The 21,353-nt window shown below is 41.5% G+C and overlaps 1 protein-coding gene across 2 annotated transcripts in view; it reads right to left on the reverse strand.

Annotated features, from left to right (window-relative positions):
- Nucleotides 1-19,637, reverse strand: part of LOC128699182 (fibroblast growth factor receptor substrate 2) — a 40,297-nt gene extending 20,660 nt beyond the window's left edge. Inside the window, exon 1 of one of the 2 annotated variants that reach the window (XM_053791759.2) lies at nt 6,634-6,826. In XM_053791759.2, coding sequence (XP_053647734.1) covers nt 6,634-6,636 — 3 coding nt within the window. In that variant the 5' untranslated portion in view covers nt 6,637-6,826. Of the gene's footprint in view, nt 1-6,633; nt 6,827-19,140 lie in introns of those variants that run through there. The other variant, XM_053791760.2, reaches the window with a different exon arrangement.
- Nucleotides 19,638-21,353: the final 1,716 nt, after the last annotated feature.

Here is a 21,353-nt window from a genome sequence, read left to right on the forward strand (position 1 = left end):
AGTGAGTAGCATTGTTAGAAATTATAAAGTTTAGGGTAGAAAAAATAATTATTTCACCCTTACATATACATAAATAGTACAAAATTTATAATATACTGTAGACATTCAGAAGTTTTCACTGTAGATCCCCTCACGGAAGGTTCCTTGAAGTTGGTGAGGGGCTCTTGATTTAGGGAATTGGATCTGTGCTCCAGTTCCCCGAATTAAGCCTGAATGCCTTCCACATCCCCCCCCCCTCGGCGCTGTATAATCCTACGGGTTTAGCGCTTCCCCTTGATAATAATAATAATTCACTGTAGATGTCACTCTTGATATTTTTTAAAACTGGTAAGCATCCTGAAAGCTAATCACATTTTTTGATGTCACGTTATTTTATAAAAATCTTCAAGGCTCTTGGTATAAGGAAGCTGAGCTGATTTCAAATCATCTTTTCCTAAGAAGAAACCTGACTACTCTCCACTACCTTTCCCAAGGATGTAACAATGACCTTTGGAATATGAAGTGTAGCTTGTGGGCTCTGCCCCACTCTTCTCATCCCAGAAAATTTTAATTACTTGTTTTGTATACTTTTCAATTTGCAGGCTAAGAACTATTATTACATAAATGGTCTGGAAAACTGACAAGCTGATGAATGAGACACTTGTGCAACACTTGGGTGTCTTTATTGTGGTAAAGCATTTCCACAGTTATGATACCCATGTGTTGGACAAGCTACGAACTGTTATCTAACCCCAGCTCATTTCAAGGCTCAGCCTTATCAAAGGTATAATACTACTCCCCATGATGCAACCTGCAATAGACACCTAGCACTCAAGTACTTACCTACTGCTATAGACAAGTGAACAGGGGCAGTAAGTCTCACCTTGTCTGAGTATTGAACCTGGATTCATTCAGCTGTTGGCCAATCAGCTACAAATTACATACAAGTGACACATACAGTAGGCACTTTTATCAGACAGCGCCCTTTGCCATACTGCCCAAGACATAAAGACAACAGCATTGGCTAAACAATTGTAATTGACCATACTTTAATGAATGGCCTGGAAGCTCAAGGGTAAACTTAAACCAGAAAACAAACACTTGGAACCTTATTAAGTGTAAGGTTTGTGGCTTTAACGTGCCCTCTGACCACAAAACCTCAAGTGCCAGTAAGCAGGTATTGGAAGGTACTGACATGTGTCCTCCATAAGTTAACCTTATCAGTGCCTAGGAAACTTAAGAAGTGTGTCAAAAGGAAAGGTAATCCTACGAAATACAGTGGACCCCCGCATAACGATTACCTCCGAATGCGACCAATTATGTAAGTGTATTTATGTAAGTGCGTTTGTACTTGTATGTTTGGGGGTCTGAAATGGACTAATCTACTTCACAATATTTCTTATGGGAACAAATTCGGTCAGTACTGGCACCTGAACATACTTCTGGAGTGAAAAAATATCGTTAACCGGGGGTCCACTGTACTTGTTTGGCTAAGGAAACCATACATATTTATTTGATTTCTAAAATAACAGTTTATGGTGAGAGGTCACATTTTCTGAGTGATCTTTAATGCACATACATATTTAAGATGCCTACTGTAAATGGTGCTATAAATGTATATCAACACATGTTGGCTGACACATGACTGATAGGTGTTTACCTGGAGAGAGTTCCGGGGGTCAACGCCCCCGCGGCCCGGTCTGTGACCAGGCCGCTGGTGGATCAGAGCCTGATCAACCAGGCTGTTACTGCTGGCTGCACGCAATACAATGTACGAGCCACAGCCCGGCTGGTCAGGTACCGACTTTAGGGGCTTGTCCAGTGCCAGCTTGAAGACTGCCAGGGGTCTATTGGTAATCCCCCTTATGTATGCTGGGAGGCAGTTGAACAGTCTCGGGCCCCTGGCACTTATTGTATGGTCTCTTAATGTGCTAGTGACACCCCTGCTCTTCATTGGGGGGATATTGCATCGTCTGCCAAGTCTTTTGCTTTCGTTGTGAGTGATTTTCATGCGCAAGTTCAGTACTAGTCTCTCTAGGATTTTCCAGTTGTATATAATCATGTATCTCTCCTGCCTGCATTCCAGGGAATACAGGTTCAGGAACTTCAAGCGCTCCCAGTAATTGAGGTGTTTTATCTCCGTTATGCTCGCTGTGAAGGTTCTCTGTACATTTTCTAGGTCAGCAATTTCACCTGCCTTGAAAGGTGCTGTTAGTGTGCAGCAATATTCCAGCCTAGATAGAACAAGTGACCTGAAGAGTGTCATCATGGGCTTGGCATCCCTAGTTTTGAAGGTTCTCATTATCCATCCTGTCATTTTTCTAGCAGCTGCAATTGATACAATGTTATGGTCCTTGAAGGTGAGATCCTCCAACATGATCACTCCCAGGTCTTTGATGTTGGTGTTTCGCTCTATTTTGTGGCCAGAATTTGTTTTGTACTCTGATGAAGATTTAATTTCCTCGTGTTTACCATATCTGAGTAATTGAAATTTCTCATTGTTGAACTTCATATTGTTTTCTGCAGCCCACTGAAAGATTTGGTTGATGTCTGCCTGGAGCCTTGCAGTGTCTGCAATGGAAGACACTGTCATGCAGATTCAGGTGTCATCTGCAAAGGAAGACACGGTGCTGTGGCTGACATTCTTGCCTATGTCAGATATGAGGATGAGAAACAAGATGGGAGCGAGTACTGTGCCTTGTGGAACAGAGCCTTTCACCGTAGCTGCCTCAGACTTTACTCTGTTGACTACTACTCTTTGTGTTCTGTTTGTGAGGAAATTATAGATCCATCTACCAAGTTTTCCTGTTATTCCTTTAGCACGTATTTTGTGCGCTATTACGCCATGCTCACACTTGTCGAAGGCTTTTGCGAAGTCTGTATATATTACATCTGCATTCTTTTTATCTTCTAGTGCATCTAGGACCTTGTCGTAGTGATCCAATAGTTGAGACTGACAGGAGCGACCTGTTCTAAACCCATGTTGCCCTGGGTTGTGTAATTGATGGGTTTCTAGATGGGTGGTGATCTTGCTTCTTAGGACCCTTTCAAAGATTTTTATGATATGAGATGTTAGTGCTATCGGTCTGTAGTTCTTTGCTATTGCTTTAGTGCCCCCTTTGTGGAGTGGGGCTATGTCTGTTGTTTTTAGTAACTGTGGGACAACCCCCGTGTCCATGCTCCCTCTCCATAAGATGGTAAAAGCTCGTGATAGGGGCTTCTTGCAGTTCTTGATGAACACGGAGTTCCATGAGTCTGGCCCTGGGGCAGAGTGCATGGGCATCTCATTTATCGCCTGTTCAAAGTCATTTGGCATCAGGATAACATCAGATAGGCTTGTGTTAACCAGATTCTGTGGCTCTCTCATAAAAAATTCATTTTGATCGTCGACTCTCAGTCTGGTTAGCGGCTTGCTAAAAACTGAGTCATATTGGGACTTGAGTAGCTCACTCATTTCCTTGCTGTCATCTGTGTAGGACCATCTTGTTTATGTAGGGACCCAATACTGGACATTGTTCTCGACTTTGATTTGGCATAGGAAAAGAAATACTTTGGGTTTCTTTCGATTTCATTTATGGCTGTTAGTTCTTCCCGCGATTCCTGACTCCTATAAGATTCCTTTAGCTTAAGTTCAATGTTTGCTATTTCTCTGACCAGTGACTCCCTACGCATTTCAGATATATTGGCCTCTTTTAGCCACTCTGTTATTCTTTTACGTCGCCTGTAAAGGGAGCGCCTGTCTCTTTCTATTTTACATCTACTCCTCCTTTTTCTTAGAGGAATAAGCCTTGTGCATACATCGAGTGCCACTGAGTTAATCTGTTCTAGGCATAAGTTGGGGTCTGTGTTGCTTAGTGTATCTTCCCAGCTTATATCAGTTAGGACTTGGTTTACTTGGTCCCACTTTGTTTTTGTTATTGAAGTTGAATTTGGTGAATGCTCCCTTGTGACTAATCTCATTATGTCGGTCTGGGGCTCCGCGCATACATGTCTGAACCTCGATTATGTTGTGATCTGAGTATATTGTTTTTGATATGGTGACATTTCGTATCAGATCATCATTGTTAGTGAAGATAAGGTCTAGTGTATTCTCCAGTCTAGTAGGCTCTATTATTTGCTGGTTTAAATTGAATTTTGTGCAGAGATTTAAAAGCTTGTGTGTGTGTGAATTCTCGATGTTACCATAGTTGTTGAACATATTTACAGATGTTGTAAAAGAAGTGAATGATAGGGTGTTAGGGGAAAAGTATGGGACTGAAAAATTGTGGGAAGTGTCACAATTGCTTTTTGCTGATGACACAGTTCTTCTGGGAAATTCTGAAGAGAAGCTGCAAAGGTTGGTAAACAAATTTGGGATGACATGTAAAAAGAGGGAAAGTAAAGGTAAACGTGGAAAAGAGCAAGGTGATTAGAGTATAAATATACAGTGGACCCCCGCTTAACGATCACCTCCAAATGCGACCAATTATGTAAGTGTATTTATGTAAGTGCGTTTGTACGTGTATGTTTGGGGGTCTGAAATGGACTAATCTACTTCACAATATTCCTTATGGGAAAAAATTCGGTCAGTACTGGCACCTGAACATACTACTGGAATGAAAAAAGTTCGTTAACCGGGGGTCCACTGTATATATATGTCGTGCCGAATAGGCAGAACTTGCGATCTTGGCTTAAATAGCAACGCTCATCTTGCCATATAGGACAAGCAAAAATTTGTGTATGCAATAATTTCGCCAAAATCATTCTGAACCTAATGAAAAAAATATGTTTCACTGTGTTTGTTTAGTATTAAATTATTTTAAACAAATCTAAAATATATTTAGTTGGGTTAGGCTAAAATAAATTGTTCTTGTTATAATAAGGTTAGGTAAGTTTTCTAAGATTCTTTTGGTGCAAAATTAAAAAAAAATTACATTAACATTAATGAAAAAAATATATCTTTCAACGTATAAAAGAAAATTTCAGAAAAGATTTAATTTTAAATGAGTTCTTGCTAATTGACCAGTTTTACATATTTGGCATGACATATATATATATAAATATATATATATATAAATATATATATATATATATATATATATATATAAATATATATATATATATATATATATATATATATATATATATATATATATATATATATATATATATATATATATATATATATATATATATATATATATATATATATATATATATATATATAGGCAATGAGACTGGATAGCATATCAGAGGTATGGAGGAACCAAATGTGTTCAGATATTTGGGAGTGGACTGGTAGGCAGATTGTTCTATGAGAAGAGGTGAATCATAGAAATGAAGGGAAAAAGGTGTGGTGGTGCAATGAGGCATCTATAGAGACAAAGAACTTTATCCATGGAGGCAAAAACAGAAATGCACCAGAGTATAGTGGTACCAACACTTGTATTGTTGACAAATATGGATTTTGAATGTTGCAGAAAGAAGGCTGGGGGCAGCAGAGATTTTTTTGAGGGCAATGTGTGGTGTGAATATTATGCAGAAAATCTGGAGTTTGGAGATTAGGAGGAGGTGGGGGGTTACCAAAAAGAGAGGGTGTTAAGGTGGTTTGGATATTCAGAGAGAAACTGAAGGACTAGGAGAGCATATAAATCTGGGGTGGAATGAAGGAGGGGTAAGGGGTTGTCCTACGAAAGGTTGGAGGGAGACAGTAAAGGTTTTGAATGCTAGATGCTTGGACATCCAGCAAGCTTGTGTGACTGAAGTGCTGTTGGAGTGTGAGCAAGATAATTTTTATGAAGGGAGTCAGAAAAACCGGTTAGCTAGACCTGAGTCCTGGAGGTGGCAGCTGTCTGAAGGATGGGTAGGGATGGTGCGGCTTGGAAAGTCATCGGAACTGCGACATCGGCGCCCTTCTAGCAAAAGTGATTGAATAAGTGACAGCAAAAGCGTTTTCTTCTTTGTCGGGTCACCTTACCTCGGTCGGAAACGGCCGTAGTGTTAATAATAATAATAATAATAATAATAATACCACTACTACTACTACTACTACTACTACTACTACTACTACTACTACTACTACTACTACTACTACTACTACTACTACTACTACTACTACTACTACTACTACTACTACTACTACTACTACTACTACTACTACTACTACTACTACTACTACTACTACTAATTATTATTATTATTAAAACTAGTTAAAGCCGTGTGGGTAATAGGGATCAGGCTGACATCTCTCTCATGTATGAAACCCATCCTGTGATGGCACATGACAGAGAAACAGCTAACTTTTGTTCCCACTATAAAACTATCCCCCTCAAGGAAGGTTCCTTGATGCTGGTGAGGGGCTCTTGGTCTAGGGAATTGGATCTGTTCTCCAGTTCCCTGAATTAAACCTGAATACCTTCCACATCCCCCCCTCAGGCGCTGTATAATCTTACGGGTTTAGAGCTTCCCCCTTGATTTATTTATGTATTTATTTATGTCTTTGCAAATAGTACATTGAGATTATGTATTTACAATAATGGGTTGCAATGCAAAGAGAGCCTCTATTATGCCTAGGCATTATGGCCCTACTTAACATTAATATAAAACTATCATAAAGATTAAGTTACCAGCACATTGCCGATGTACCTTGATTTAATAAAGCTTAAAACAGCTTACCATATAACGTTTACACGAACAGCCTGGTTGACCAGGCGTCAACGGAAAAGCTTGGCCTCAGGCCGGGCAGCGATGGTACAACCCTGGAAACCAGTCACAGGTGCATGGTAGGTGTGTATAACAATCCACTACCACCTCCTCACAAACTATTCCGCCTCCCTCTACTGCATCCACCTCATCATCTTCCTACCTCTCCTTCCACCAGTTTCCTGTCACCCTCTACCCATCTCAGCCCCGCCCATCACTCCTCCACCTATCCCCTCACATAACACCACCACCCATCCCATCCACACCCAACACCCCTCCCCTTCCTCCTCACGGCTCCTGGCTACCACCTGCCACGGGAGCACCACTTCCGGCGAGGAGACAACTCCCTCCCACACCTGTCCTAACATCAGAACAGTTCTGATGTGAACAGGGTTCTGTACGTGAACCCATGCTAGGTGGGTCCTGATCACACCTAACCATTCCCACTCACACATCTGTCTTATCCATTTTTAAAAATACCCAATATTTTCGCTTCAATGACGCAATTTGATAGTTTGATCAAATAATATTTGTATCTACCGTCAAACCAGTTCTATCATATCCTATATCCTTTCTAAATCTAAACAAATTCAACTTCCAATATAATAATGGCACACAATAATGTTGCGAGTCCTGTGCTGGTCAGATATTTTCAACACTACATTTCCGTTATTTATTAATATTTCCAAGCGTACATTTCAATCACAACTTCCCCAGTTCTATGCAACTTTCACTCTTAGTGTACTCTATCCGTCACTGTTTCCACCGCAATATGAACTCTATCCAAATCATCCCGAAGATGCTAGGTGTTTTCATAATTTATTTATCGATTTACTGTTCTGTCTTCAGCTATCTCATTGCAATTTATTTCCTCTATTATATCCTTTATGTAGAGTTTGAACGCGAGGTACAAGCACGACCCCTGAGGCACGCCACTTGTGACTGATTTTTCATTGTTATGCAAACTCTGTGGCCTACAAGATAGCCTTGATCGGGAAGAAAGCATCTACAGTAACATGTACTGCCACTCTCCTGTTTATAACTTTGCATTAAAAAACCTATGTGACCTTTATGGTCTGTCACTTCCCAATGAATATAATATCTGGATCAAAAAAACTCCTGCTCAACAAATTCTTACTGAATATCGTGGTCCACTGCCTCAAACATGTCACTGAAAAAGTCTGTAAATTTATGAGGAAACAACGAACCCTCGTAAAACTGTTTTGAGACTGACCAAATTGTATTCATCAAAGTGTCTTGGTAATGTACTCTCGTATTAACAGCCTGAATCCCTTCACTCTTCTCCCTTATAATCAGCCTAGGCCCTTTCCCTCCCTTCTTCCATTAACAGCCTGAACACTGGTCAGAGAAATGGAAACGTTGAGCTCCAACTGAATGCGCCGTATAGCCCTTGTGGCTTAGCGCTTCTTTATTATAATAATTTATTCTCCAAGGTGCAGTACTCGTCCCAGTTGTCTTCCTCATTATCATATCCGACAAACATAAAGCACAGCACTGTATCATCGGGAGAATACAACAAACTCAAACCCCTCAGTAAAGGGAAAGATTAATACGAGGGACTTAGGAGTGGTAATGTCAGAAGACTTCACTGTCACAACAGCAAGGACCTTCGAAACAAGATGCCAAGTAAATGATAATACTCTTCAAGTCGTTTATTCTCTCCAGAATATTGCTGTACACCAACAGCCCCTTATACGGGAGGCAAAACTGAAGATCTGAAAAACGTACACCCCTCACGGAAGGTTCCTTGATGTTGGTGAGGGGCTCTTGATTTAGGAAATTGGATCTGTGCTCCAGTTCCCCTCAAGGAAGGTTCCTTGATGTTGGTGAGGGGCTCTTGATTTAGGGAATTGGATCTGTGCTCCAGTTCCCCGAATTAAGCCTGAATGCCTTCCACATCCCCCCAGGCGCTGTATAATCCTCCGGGTTTAGCGCTTCCCCTTGATTATAATAATAATAATGAAAAACGTACAGAGAACTTTCATTGCCCGTATAAATTCAGTCAAGCACTTAATTACTGGAAATGCTTGAAGTCCTTCCAATTGCACTTCCTGGAACATAGTTGAGAAAAATATATCAAAATTTACATCTGCAAAATTTAGGAGGGAATGATCCCAAATCTGCACACTAAAATCAATTCCCACGAGAGCAAGAGACTTGGCAGACGGAGCAAAGTATCCCATATGAAAAGCAGGGGTACCAGGAGCACACTAAGAGAACACATGTGTAAAGGATCAAGACTTTCAACTTTCTCCTTTCATGTATAAGGGAGATTACCAACAGACCCCTGTCTTTAATAGGAACTTTTAATCGGTTCCAGAGCAACCGAGATGTGGTGCATACAGCAACAACAGCCTGCTTAATCGAGCCATCAACCAGGAGGCATGGTCTGGGACCGCGCTGCAAAAAAAGGTGCCCCCCTAAATAAAAATCGTCTTCAGGAAGATACAAGCAGGGTTTCCAGTGGGCAGTGGAGAACAACATGACGTTCAATGACGATAAGTTGCAGCTGCTTAGACATGGAAAGAATGAAGAACTCAAAGGGGACACTGTACAAAACTCAAGAGGACCATCAAATAAGAACATAGAACGAAAGAAACACGTGAAAGACTTGGGAGTAATTATGTCGGCTGACCTTTCTTTCACAGAACGCAATAAGGCAAATGTCACAACAGCCAGGAAGATGATGGGCTGGATAATGAGAACTTTCAAAACAAGGGAAAAAAGTGTCACTGGTGACACTTTTCAAATTGCTTGTGCTCTCTCATTTAGAACCAGCTCAACAACCTCCCCCCCTCAAGGAAGGTTCCTTGATGTTGGTGAGGGGCTCTTGATTTAGGGAATTGGATCTGTGCTCCAGTTCCCCGAATTAAGCCTGAATGCCCTCCACATCCTCCCCAGGCGCTGTATAATCCTCCGGGTTTAGCGCTTCCCCCTTGATTATAATAATAATAATCAACAACCTCCCCTTCCCCCCACCTCTCTTTGAATAATATCCTTCTGAATCTCACACCGTCTTCTAATTTTTATAATTCAAATTTTCTGTGTAATATTCGCAGACGTGACATTTCTTCTGCCTCCAGCTACTACGCTGTATTCCTCTTTTTTTTTTTTCTTGAACACTCCACTTCCCTTTCTCCCCTTCATCTATTCTGTGGTTCACCTTGTTTTTTCATAGACAACTCCTAATAAAGTAACAATATATACGATACTGGTGCTTGAAAGAAATATTTATTTCACAACTATTGTGAACTACTCCATCGTCAGGTACTCTATAAATAAGAAAAATAAACTATAAAAAACAAATACCTGAAAATTATCAAATCTTAATATACAGCAAAACATCATAAAATATATACGCAAAAGAAAATAAAGCTAAAACTAAAGCAACATTGTAAACCACATGTAAACCACACAATACCCAAAACCCGTAAACGCCACATTGTAACCCTTATAGAGAATAAACTTGAATTGAAAAGTTCAACGTGGCCAGCTCCATGGGCCCACGGATGTTGATAGAATGTTCTCTTGTGCTCACGGCGCCCCTGCCCTTCAATGAGTTTATCTTACACTTTCTCCTAAATTTCTCACTCTAGTACGTTGGGGTTCATGTTTATGGTGTGGTTTGTGGATACAATTGTGTGTGTGTGCGTGTTCGTGTATGGTGCAAAATAGTGGCTTAATGGACTGCTTGTCATGACAGCTAGCTCCCATATGCTCACAGATGAAGACATGCAGTTGACGTATAGCGGAGCAATTTTGATAATAGTACGCGTTTTATTTGGTTTAATTTTCCCCGTGTGGGTTCGTTTGTGCCAACAGTGACCAGTGCTTATTACACTGCTGTGATGAAATGGCTTATATTTTGTTTGTTAGCTACTAGAACAAATGCTGTTGGTTTAAAATCAAACGATAAATTTGAAATAGTTAAATGATGTAAATATTTACTGCATCTAATTCAATATACAATATTGCAATATAATAAAATATCAAGTAAATACTAAAGCTCTATTCAAGTACGAATTATATATTGAGAAATTAAAAACAGATTATCATTGATACACTTATTTTTGTTTAACGCATATTGTATGCCGGTGTATGGCATTTACCTTTGGAAAACGAGGATAAATTTAGCTGGTGTATTTTTAAATCTTTTTATATAGCTTACAATAATACTTTAAACGTATTATTGGTATCCTGAGCTATTCAAGCAATTATATGGCTGACACGTATTATTATTATACGAGTATATTTGAGTTTGATATTATCACTATTACTATTATTTTTAAAAACTAGTACTGAACCCGTATGAGTCATACAGTTATTGGTTCATATGTAATATATTCGTGCCGAATAGGTAAAAATTGGTCAATTAGCAAGAACTCATTTAATATTAAGTCCTTTCTAAAATTTTCTCTTATTACCTGGAGTTACCTGGAGTTTACCTGGAGAGAGTTCCGGGGGTCAACGCCCCCGCGGCCCGGTCTGTGACCAGGCCTCCTGGTGGATCAGAGCCTGATCAACCAGGCTGTTGCTGCTGGCTGCACGCAAACCAACGTACGAGCCACAGCCCGGCTGATCAGGAACTGACTTTAGGTGCTTGTCCAGTGCCAGCTTGAAGACTGCCAGGGGTCTGTTGGTAATCCCCCTTATGTGTGCTGGGAGGCAGCTGAACAGTCTTGGGCCCCCTGACACTTATTGTATGGTCTCTTAACGTGCTAGTGACACCCCTGCTTTTCATTGGGGGGATGGTGCATCGTCTGCCAAGTCTTTTGCTTTCGTAGTGAGTGATTTTCGTGTGCAAGTTCGGTACTAGTCCCTCTAGGATTTTCCAGGTGTATATAATCATGTATCTCTCCCTCCTGCGTTCCAGGGAATACAGGTTTAGGAACCTCAAGCGCTCCCAGTAATTGAGGTGTTTTATCTCCGTTATGCGCGCCGTGAAAGTTCTCTGTACATTTTCTAGGTCGGCAATTTCACCTGCCTTGAAAGGTGCTGTTAGTGTGCAGCAATATTCCAGCCTAGATAGAACAAGTGACCTGAAGAGTGTCATCATGGGCTTGGCCTCCCTAGTTTTGAAGGTTCTCATTATCCATCCTGTCATTTTTCTAGCAGATGCGATTGATACAATGTTATGGTCCTTGAAGGTGAGATCCTCCGACATGATCACTCCCAGGTCTTTGACGTTGGTGTTTCGCTCTATTTTGTGGCCAGAATTTGTTTTGTACTCTGATGAAGATTTAATTTCCTCATGTTTACCATATCTGAATAATTGAAATTTCTCATCGTTGAACTTCATATTGTTTTCTGCAGCCCACTGAAAGATTTGGTTGATGTCCGCCTGGAGCCTTGCAGTGTCTGCAATGGAAGACACTGTCATGCAGATTCGGGTGTCATCTGCAAAGGAAGACACGGTGCTGTGGCTGACATCCTTGTCTATGTCGGATATGAGGATGAGGAACAAGATGGGAGCGAGTACTGTGCCTTGTGGAACAGAGCTTTTCACCGTAGCTGCCTCGGACTTTACTCTGTTGACGACTACTCTCTGTGTTCTGTTAGTGAGGAAATTATAGATCCATCGACCGACTTTTCCTGTTATTCCTTTAGCACGCATTTTGTGCGCTATTACGCCATGGTCACACTTGTCGAAGGCTTTTGCAAAGTCTGTATATATTACATCTGCATTCTTTTTGTCTTCTAGTGCATTTAGGACCTTGTCGTAGTGATCTAATAGTTGAGACAGACAGGAGCGACCTGTTCTAAACCCATGTTGCCCTGGGTTGTGTAACTGATGGGTTTCTAGATGGGTGGTGATCTTGCTTCTTAGGACCCTTTCAAAGATTTTTATGATATGGGATGTTAGTGCTATTGGTCTGTAGTTCTTTGCTGTTGCTTTACTGCCCCCTTTGTGGAGTGGGGCTATGTCTGTTGTTTTTAGTAACTGTGGGACGACCCCCGTGTCCATGCTCCCTCTCCATAGGATGGAAAAGGCTCGTGATAGGGGCTTCTTGCAGTTCTTGATGAACACAGAGTTCCATGAGTCTGGCCCTGGGGCAGAGTGCATAGGCATGTCATTTATCGCCTGTTCGAAGTCATTTGGCGTCAGGATAACATCGGATAGGCTTGTGTTAATCAAATTTTGTGGCTCTCTCATAAAAAATTCATTTTGATCTTCAGTCTGATTAGCGGCTTGCTAAAAACTGAGTCATATTGGGACTTGAGTAGCTCACTCATTTCCTTGCTGTCATCTGTGTAGGACCCATCTTGTTTAAGTAGGGGCCCAATACTGGACGTTGTTCTCGATTTTGATTTGGCATAGGAGAAGAAATACTTTGGGTTTCTTTCGATTTCATTTATGGCTTTTAGTTCTTCCCGCGATTCCTGACTCCTAAAGGATTCTTTTAGCTTAAGTTCGATGCTTGCTATTTCTCTGACCAGTGTCTCCCCTACGTTGAAAGATTTCTTTTTTCATTTATGTTAATGGAAAAATTAATAATTTTGTGCCGAAAGTACATTAGAAAACTTACCTAACCTTATTATAACAAGCGCAATTTAATTTACCTAATCCAACTAAATATATTTTAGATAGGTTTACAGTAATTTAATAATAAACAAATACAATGAAATTATTTTTTTTCGTTAGGTTCGGAATGATTTTTGCGAAAATATTGCATAAAAAAAATCGCTTGCCTTATTCGGCAAGAAAAGCCTTGCTATTTAGGCCAAAATCGTGTCTTACCTATTCGCCACGACATATATATATGATTCGTCAGTTCATTTAGACTAGCATCAGGAGACATTTTCTCTGACGAAATAAATACGTACTAGTGTCGTGGTTGTCTTCACACCTCCAGTCATCCAGCCTCACGTTGGTTGTCTTTTATACCTTTTAGTTATCCTCCAGTGTCGTGGTTGTCTTCATACCTTCCAGTCATCCTCCAGTGTCGTGGTTGTCTTCACACCGTTGAGTCAGCCGCTTGTGTTGTAGTGGTTGTTGCTGACCAGAAAGTTGTGGTCATGTTAGGCTAGGTATCTTAAGGCAAAGGTCACCCAAATTTACTTGACTCGTCGGCCTTTAAGGATGTCATTTCATGTGACGTCAGTTCAACACAGTCCACAAGTGTGTAGTGAGATCACCACACACTTGTGGGTGTTAGACCAATTCTTACTCCGTATGTTAACTAGCAAAAATTCTCCCAATTAAATGTTGTGCAACAAATGCAGTGCGGTCAGCAGACAAGCACATGCCCTACCCACACGCATATCCCTGCATGTTGGGTTCCTTTGGTAACTAATGATACTGCAGTTTCTTCATCATAGGACTAGTTTATTCACAGACCTCTAAATTATCTCGAGTTTCTAAACATGTCTGACCAGTGTAAAGGGACAAAAATTTTCAACACCTTTAATCACTACACTTTCCACTAACAAGCACTGACAGATGTCAATCACCAATACATCCACTAAGTTACAGAGATAAGCCTTGGTTACATGTGCCACAGATACACATCCACTAAATAATACAGAAAACTTTCAGTCTGTAACTCATCTATTAAAACGAATAAATGTTATTCATTAACCTATCCACACAAAATAAAAATTAAATCCCAGACAGCAATATTTAACTGACATGCTGAAAATAAAGATCAGTCACTAGTGATATGTTTTTATTGATTCAGAGGCTGCATATGTAATCAGGAAGGTGGCTAGTTAAATTCAATCCCCATAAGTGCAAAGTAACGAGAATATAAGGCAGAGCGAAAAGACTTGACAAGGAATTCAACCAGGAAGAAAGCACTGAAGACAACGCACACAAATAAAATTTCTGGGAGTCAGCAGCGCACAAATCTTATCACCAGAATTATGTGTTAACAGTATAGTCTCAATGATGGTGAATAAGACACGGGTAACGCCTGGGTATCTTTATTCTGAAGACGTTCGCTAACAAGTGGCTTACATAGGAGCTATGCTACCAGAGCTTCCGTGATGTGTGTAAAACTAGTGAAGCTAAGAGATCTTAGAAATCTTAACCGATTCATTTAGGACATTATACACTACGTTAAGCTCATCCTGCAGTAATGCGATACCAGCATGGGAGCTGCACCTAATCAAGGATATAAACAAAATAGAGATCAAAAGGTTCACAAAGACATTGGTATAGACTACGAGACGAGATTTTAAGATCAACTTAACAACACCAGAAGACAAAGGGGTACAAAAAGATACAAAATACTCAAAGGATTAAACAGAGTAGACAGAGATAGGCTGTGTCGAGAAATTTATCTCCAACAGGGGACGAGCAGCATAAGGGGTCAGACCCCCCTTTCGTTCTGACATCTAGAGACCAGATGTGGAACAAGGGTATTCTGAAGATCGAATATGTACTCCAAAGCAACAGCTTTCATATTGCACGTTCCTTACCAAATAGAATTAGATTGTAACTGGTCATAGACGAGATGCACATGCAAGACTGGGGCGTGGACCAAAACCTCTTTCTCTCCTGCTCCTCAGAACTCGCGAAATATTTCCAGGTGTTTGCTCGAGAAACCCCTTATTTCTTAGCCTTATTCATTTAAGCAGAAATAATCTCTTAGAATAACTAATTAGCTAGTCATTATTATTATTATAATCAAGGGGAAGCGCTAAACCCGTAGGGTTATACAGCGCCTGGGGGGATATGGAAGGCATTCAGGCTTAATTCGGGGAACTGGAGCACAGATCCAATTCCCTAAATCAAGAGCCCCTCACCAACATCAAGGAACCTTCCGTGAGGGAAATTAGCTAGTAAGACTCATTTAATGTGAAATGCGTCATAATCAGGGAAATCGATTCCTTGAAACAACCACGTAGTGTTGGCTCTCATCCATGCTTTTCAGACATTGTCAGCATTATTATGCCAATATAATGAGGCGTGGATGACTCCAAGTCGTCTCTCTAGTATGCAAGATTCTTGCATATTAGAAGCAGATACAGTATTTAAGTTCCAATAGTTATCTCTGCTAATCGAGGTATTTCTAGTAAACATTAAACAAGGACATGTTACCGTTGACTAGTGAATCTCATGAACAAGTGATGGCAATTCGAGTGACGCTGAAACAGTTCAAAAGGTATATGGCGTACCGAACAGGCTAAGTGAACAATAACGCTAGTGTGTACAACGACCTATCCCCGTGTTACTAAACGTTCATTCAACGTAACTAGAGTGGAAAAAGAAGAGTGGAATAATCCTACCTTCAATCAAGTCATTGATAGCAGTGTCATGACATGGTAGTGTCATATAAGTACGATACACATACCCAGGTAAGTCGAACCCCACTTACACATTTATCGAATGTCACTCAAGTGTCAGGGTGATTAGAGTAACCATTACGACGTAACACTAGGGCGATTGCCCAAACCCAGGTAAGACACTTGCACGACTTTCCAAGTGACAAGTGTTAACCCTAGTCATAATCACTCTATTACAGCCCTGTGGCACATAGATAGCCACCCATCGAAGTAGACCCCAGGCTGTGGTTGCTGGGGTTCTAAGCTGTCAACATTAAGATAAGTGCTTTTTCAAGGCCAGCAATGGGTTTAATGTTGCTTATCCAAGTAAATACCCCACAGACTGTAGGAGATACGAGAAGAGAGCCAAGGGACACGGTAGGTTGGTAAAGACATAGATGAGCCGCCACAGGGACTTCAAAAAGTACTTTGGTCTCGGTGGCAGTGGACTGAATTAGACAAAGGCTGATAGAGGCAAACTTAACACAATTTTATGAGTAGGTACGATCAGACCTTCGAGTTAAAAATACGGAATCAGGAACTATGATTCGACCTCTGCAAGTATAACTAGGTAAGTACAAAGTCACAACATCATTATTTTCTTCATCGCTTCACAATGAAAATATAATAAAATTTGTCAAATTCGTGACCAAACCAAACTCACTGCACGTTCCGTCTCATGGTGTTGACACTGTTCTGTGTATACAGGTGAAGCTCATGTGTTCAGAGGATCATTAAATGCTGGCAAGACTGAAGTAGCAGAATGCTATGTTGTGTGGTGTTGCCAAGCTACAGATGTTGTAGTATTGGCCATGTTACTGCCTTGCAACATGCCTACGTACTGTGACAGATCCCTGTTTTCCCACGTGCAGAATTATTTCATGCGTGGCTGTAATTACATACACGGTCTGCCAGCTATTGTTTTAATCTATTACTGCTGCTTTTGAAACACCTATGACTGGCTTCGAGAGTTCTACTCTCAAAGAGCGGCCTAAGGCCAGATTTCATTGCTGAGTGACTAGTCAAACGCAATTGCTGCCATTAGCCCGCAGACCGCTATAGCCATCCCATCTGCCTAATCTGGCACTTGTTGCAGGAAGTCAGTGGTTATGTGGTCACCTGTTATGTTGAGACGTATTGATCTGCTGTAACTGTTATAAATAAAACGTGGTGTTACTATGTTGTGATACTATTGTATACGTAAGACACTGTTCTGTAAAGTGATAATGTGCGGTGCTGTGCTGCTGGGTTATGACGTGTTATGTTTTGTGGTACTAATGTTCTGCTTCCAGAAATGCTGTGAAGCATCGCTGTGTTGCTGCTTCTTGCTAGGCTGTGGTATACTGTTAAGCTATACAGCATCGACAGATTATGGCTCTTCATTAAGGTATTTTGCACCGATAACAGATCCTCCAGCTCTTATAAGGAGTAATTTCAATCTACAGATTTGGAAATATTCCTTACATTCCAAAGAGCACAGTTAGAGGAGCTTCATAGCTCCCAATAACTTAGTGTTTTACAGAATGCATAAAAGTGAAAGTTCTCTTTACATTCTCTAGATCTGTTGGGGGTTGTGTTGAAGGTTGTGTTGATGTACATTATATTGGAGGTTATGTTACTGGAGATTGCTAGTGGAGGTTGTGTTGCTGAAGTCTGTACTGGTGGAGGTTGAAATGATGGATATTATACTGGAGTTGGTGATGGTAGAGGCTGTACTGATGGAGGATGAAGTGATGGAGGTTGTGTTGAAGACTGTATTGACAGAGAGTGTGTTGGTGGCGTGTGTTGTTGGAGGCTGTGTTGGTGGAGGTTGTGTTGGTGGCGGATGTGTTGGTGGAGGTTGTTGGTGGAGGTTATGTTGGTGGAGGTTATGTTGGTGGAGGCTGTGTGTGGGGGCTGTGGTGGTGGAGGTTGTATTGATGGAGGCTGTTAGTAGAGATAATAATGGTGGAGGTTGTGGTGGTGGTTGTATTGATGGAGGTTGTACTGATGGAAGTTGTATTGATGGAGGTTGCGTTGGTGGAGGCTGTATTGATGGGGTTGTACTGATTGAGGGTGTTGGTGAAGGTTGTGTTGGTAGGGGTTGTTAGCTGAGGTTGTGCTAGAAGAGGTTACTTAACATGACATGCAACATGTTTCGACAATAAAGATACCTAAGTGGAAGTTGTTAGTGGAGGTTGTGCTGATGAAGATTGTGTTTAAGATCCTGCCAGTGAAGGGTGTGTTGGTGGAAGTCGGGTTGGCGAAGGCTGTGTTGGTGGAGGGTGTATTGGTGGAAGTCCTGTTGGAGGAGGTTGTGTTGGTGAAGGTCATGTTGATGGAGGTTGTCTTAGTGGAGGCCGTGTTGGTGAAGGTCGTGTTGGTGGAGGTTGTCTTGGAAGAGGTCGTGTTGGTGGATGTTGTCTTGGAGGTCGTGTTGGTGGAGGTTGTCATGGCAAGGTCGTGTTGGTGGAGGTTGCCTTAGCAAAGGTCGTGGCAGAGCTCGTATTGGTGGAGGTTGTCTTGGCAGAGGTCGTGTTGGTGGAGGTTGTCTTGGCAGAGGTCGTGTTGGTGGAGGTTGTTTGGGCAGAGGTCGTGTTAGTGGAGGTTGTCTTGGCAAAGGTCGTGTTGGTGGAGGTTGTCTTGGTGGAGGTCGTGTTGGTGGAGGTTGTCTTGGTGGAGGTTGTCTTGGCAGAGGTCGTGTTGGTGGTTGTCTTGGCAGAAGTCGTGTTGGTGGAGGTTGTCTTGGCAGAGGTCGTGTTGGTGGAGGTTGTCTTGGCAGAGGTCGTGTTGGTGAAGGTTGTCTTGGCAGAGGTCGTGTTGGTGGAGGTTGTCTTGGCAGAGGTCGTGTTGGTGAAGGTTGTCTTGGCAGAGGTCGTGTTGGTGGAGGTTGTCTTGGCAGAGGTCGTGTTGGTGGAGGTTGTCTTGGCAGAGGTCGTGTTGGTGGAGGTTGTCTTAGTGGAGATTGTGTTCGTGGAGGTTGTGGTGGTTATTGATACATATGCAGCACATTTCAGCAATAAAGGTACCCAAGTGAAAGAGGTTATTTGTGGAAGTTATGTTATTGAAGGTTGTGTCCTTGGACTTTCTATTGTTTTAGGTTGTGACACTCGAGGTTGTTGTTAAGGTTGTTATTGAGAGCTGTATAACTGGAGATAGTGCTGGGATAGTGTTGGAGGTTGTCGTTACGGAATATGGTTTGTTATTACATACCTGTGGCTCACATGGGGGTGGTGTTGGGTACCCTGCACACCGCCGGACATACAACAGTGGAGATGAGGGCGGCCACTATAGGGGTGGTGGCTGGGTTTGTAGAGTGAGAAAGACACACGGGAAGTCTTTGACGGCTGTGGTGGTGGCTCACTAGAGTTCGCCTGGTGCCTAGGGCCATGGCGAGAGCAAGTATTGCCTGGCGGTGAGGCGATGGAGTACAGTGACGGCGGTAAATAGTGGATAGCGAGGGGAGGTTGTCTCCTACTACCTCCGCCATCACAACAAACGGTGGCTGACTTTCCCCTTACTGATCCTCCCTCACTACAGATGCTTCAGGAACTCCAGTCCTTACGTGCAGGATCCTCATCAGTGACATGCTTTCCAGATTCACAATAAATCACAAAGGCACATCGAGGGATGACAACAGTGGGGTATATAGCAGACGGCCCCAGCAACATTGAAGCTCACACGAGAGACGGCATCGTACTGAGGCAGCCTCATTACAGCTGCCACGCTGCCAACCCTCCCCAAGATCACACTCAACCACATTTTTATATATTCATTATTACCCCACATCCTCAGGAAAATATAAAGTAAATGTTCATAAATTGTTTAGTACAGAGAGTTTATGAAGAGATTTGAAGGTAATGAGAAGGATTTAAAGTTTGTGTAAGTTTGTGTTGGATTGGTGGTAGCATTAATGGCAAGGTGTGTAGCGCAGCCCAGGCTGCCTGCGCCGCCACCGACCCCCCCGCCAATACTCAAACTTCTCTATATTGTACCTTTGATATACCTTTTATGAGTTTTTCTACTCCCGAAGCCCAGCCATAGGCCCAGCTCGTCAGATGCTTGCTTGGTCAACCAGGCTGTTGCTGGTGGTGGTCCGCCGACCCTACGTTCTTGCTTATAATGCTTTATTTCTTTCAAGATACAGATAAAGTGGATACATGAGTATATACACGAGTGAAATAGTAGGCACAAAAGAAAGCCGCTAATTATGTAATGCATTTTATGCAACTAACCATAGCATACACACAACTTAACAACTAGACATAACATTACGTAGGTCTTCTTGTATATTTAAATTCAATCATAACTACAGTAAGAAAGGCAGCTCATGACAAGGTGGTCATTTACAAAATATTTGCATATTATTTAAACTACTTCAGTGATCTTCAGTTTTAATGGCATGATTGAATAGATATTGAAATTAGAGTGTTACTGAAATTACGATACAAATCTATTTTGACAATATAGGTTACCAATTATAGAAGAACAGGAACATAGTGGATGATAAGTATTGTTTGACATACTACACTACACTGCACTATATATTACAAACTAGGACGTATTTATTAGAAAACGTTTCGGTCCTGGGATCTTGATCACTTCTAACATACAGAGGTTAAAAAGACAGTATATATAGGCGGAGAGTGAGGTGTGAGTGAAATATGGTGACCTGAAGGATACCATGTTGGAATAAGGACAGGTAGACAATGTGATATGTGACTTGTGTTGTCAGGTAGGTGGTGCTTTGCCTGGGTGAATATCATGTATGCTAATGTTTTTTAAATTTTGTAGTTTCCAGTATTATGTTCTATGGTGTCGGCGATTAGCGAAGCGTCCAGACGTAGTGGGCATCTAAGATCTTGATAAATTAGACACATGTGCAACACTTGGGTATCTTTATTGAGGAAACGTTTCTCCGTACAGTAGCCTTATTAGTCCTATACAAAGCAGAATGGTGAAGAGCAGAACGAGTTTGGGATAATCGGTCCCCCAGCCTGGAGTCGATGTAATCAGTCCATCAATCTGGAAAAGAATACAGGATATGCGCGAAGTGGCTTATATAATACTGTAGACAAGTGAGGTGAAGGAGTCGTAGGTGATGTCACATTGGACAAATCCACAGGTGAAAGTAGGTCATGCCTAATTTTTCACTTCCCTAACCTATAGACATGACCTGCTTCCACCGGTTGATTCCTTCACTGTGATATCACCTACGACTGCTTCACCTCACCTGTCTACAGTATATAAGCCACTTCTAAGTGTATATGCTGTATTCTTTTCAAGACTGATGGACTGATTACATCGACTTCAGGCTGAGGGACTGATTACCTCAAACCCCTGATCTTCACCATTCTCACTTGTATTCAATTCAATTCAATTCATAGTTTATTCTCTATAAGGATTACAATGCTGAGTTTACAGAA

Source organism: Cherax quadricarinatus, chromosome 54 (genome assembly GCF_038502225.1).
Source record: "Cherax quadricarinatus isolate ZL_2023a chromosome 54, ASM3850222v1, whole genome shotgun sequence".
NCBI classification, from domain to species: Eukaryota; Metazoa; Arthropoda; class Malacostraca; order Decapoda; family Parastacidae; genus Cherax; species Cherax quadricarinatus.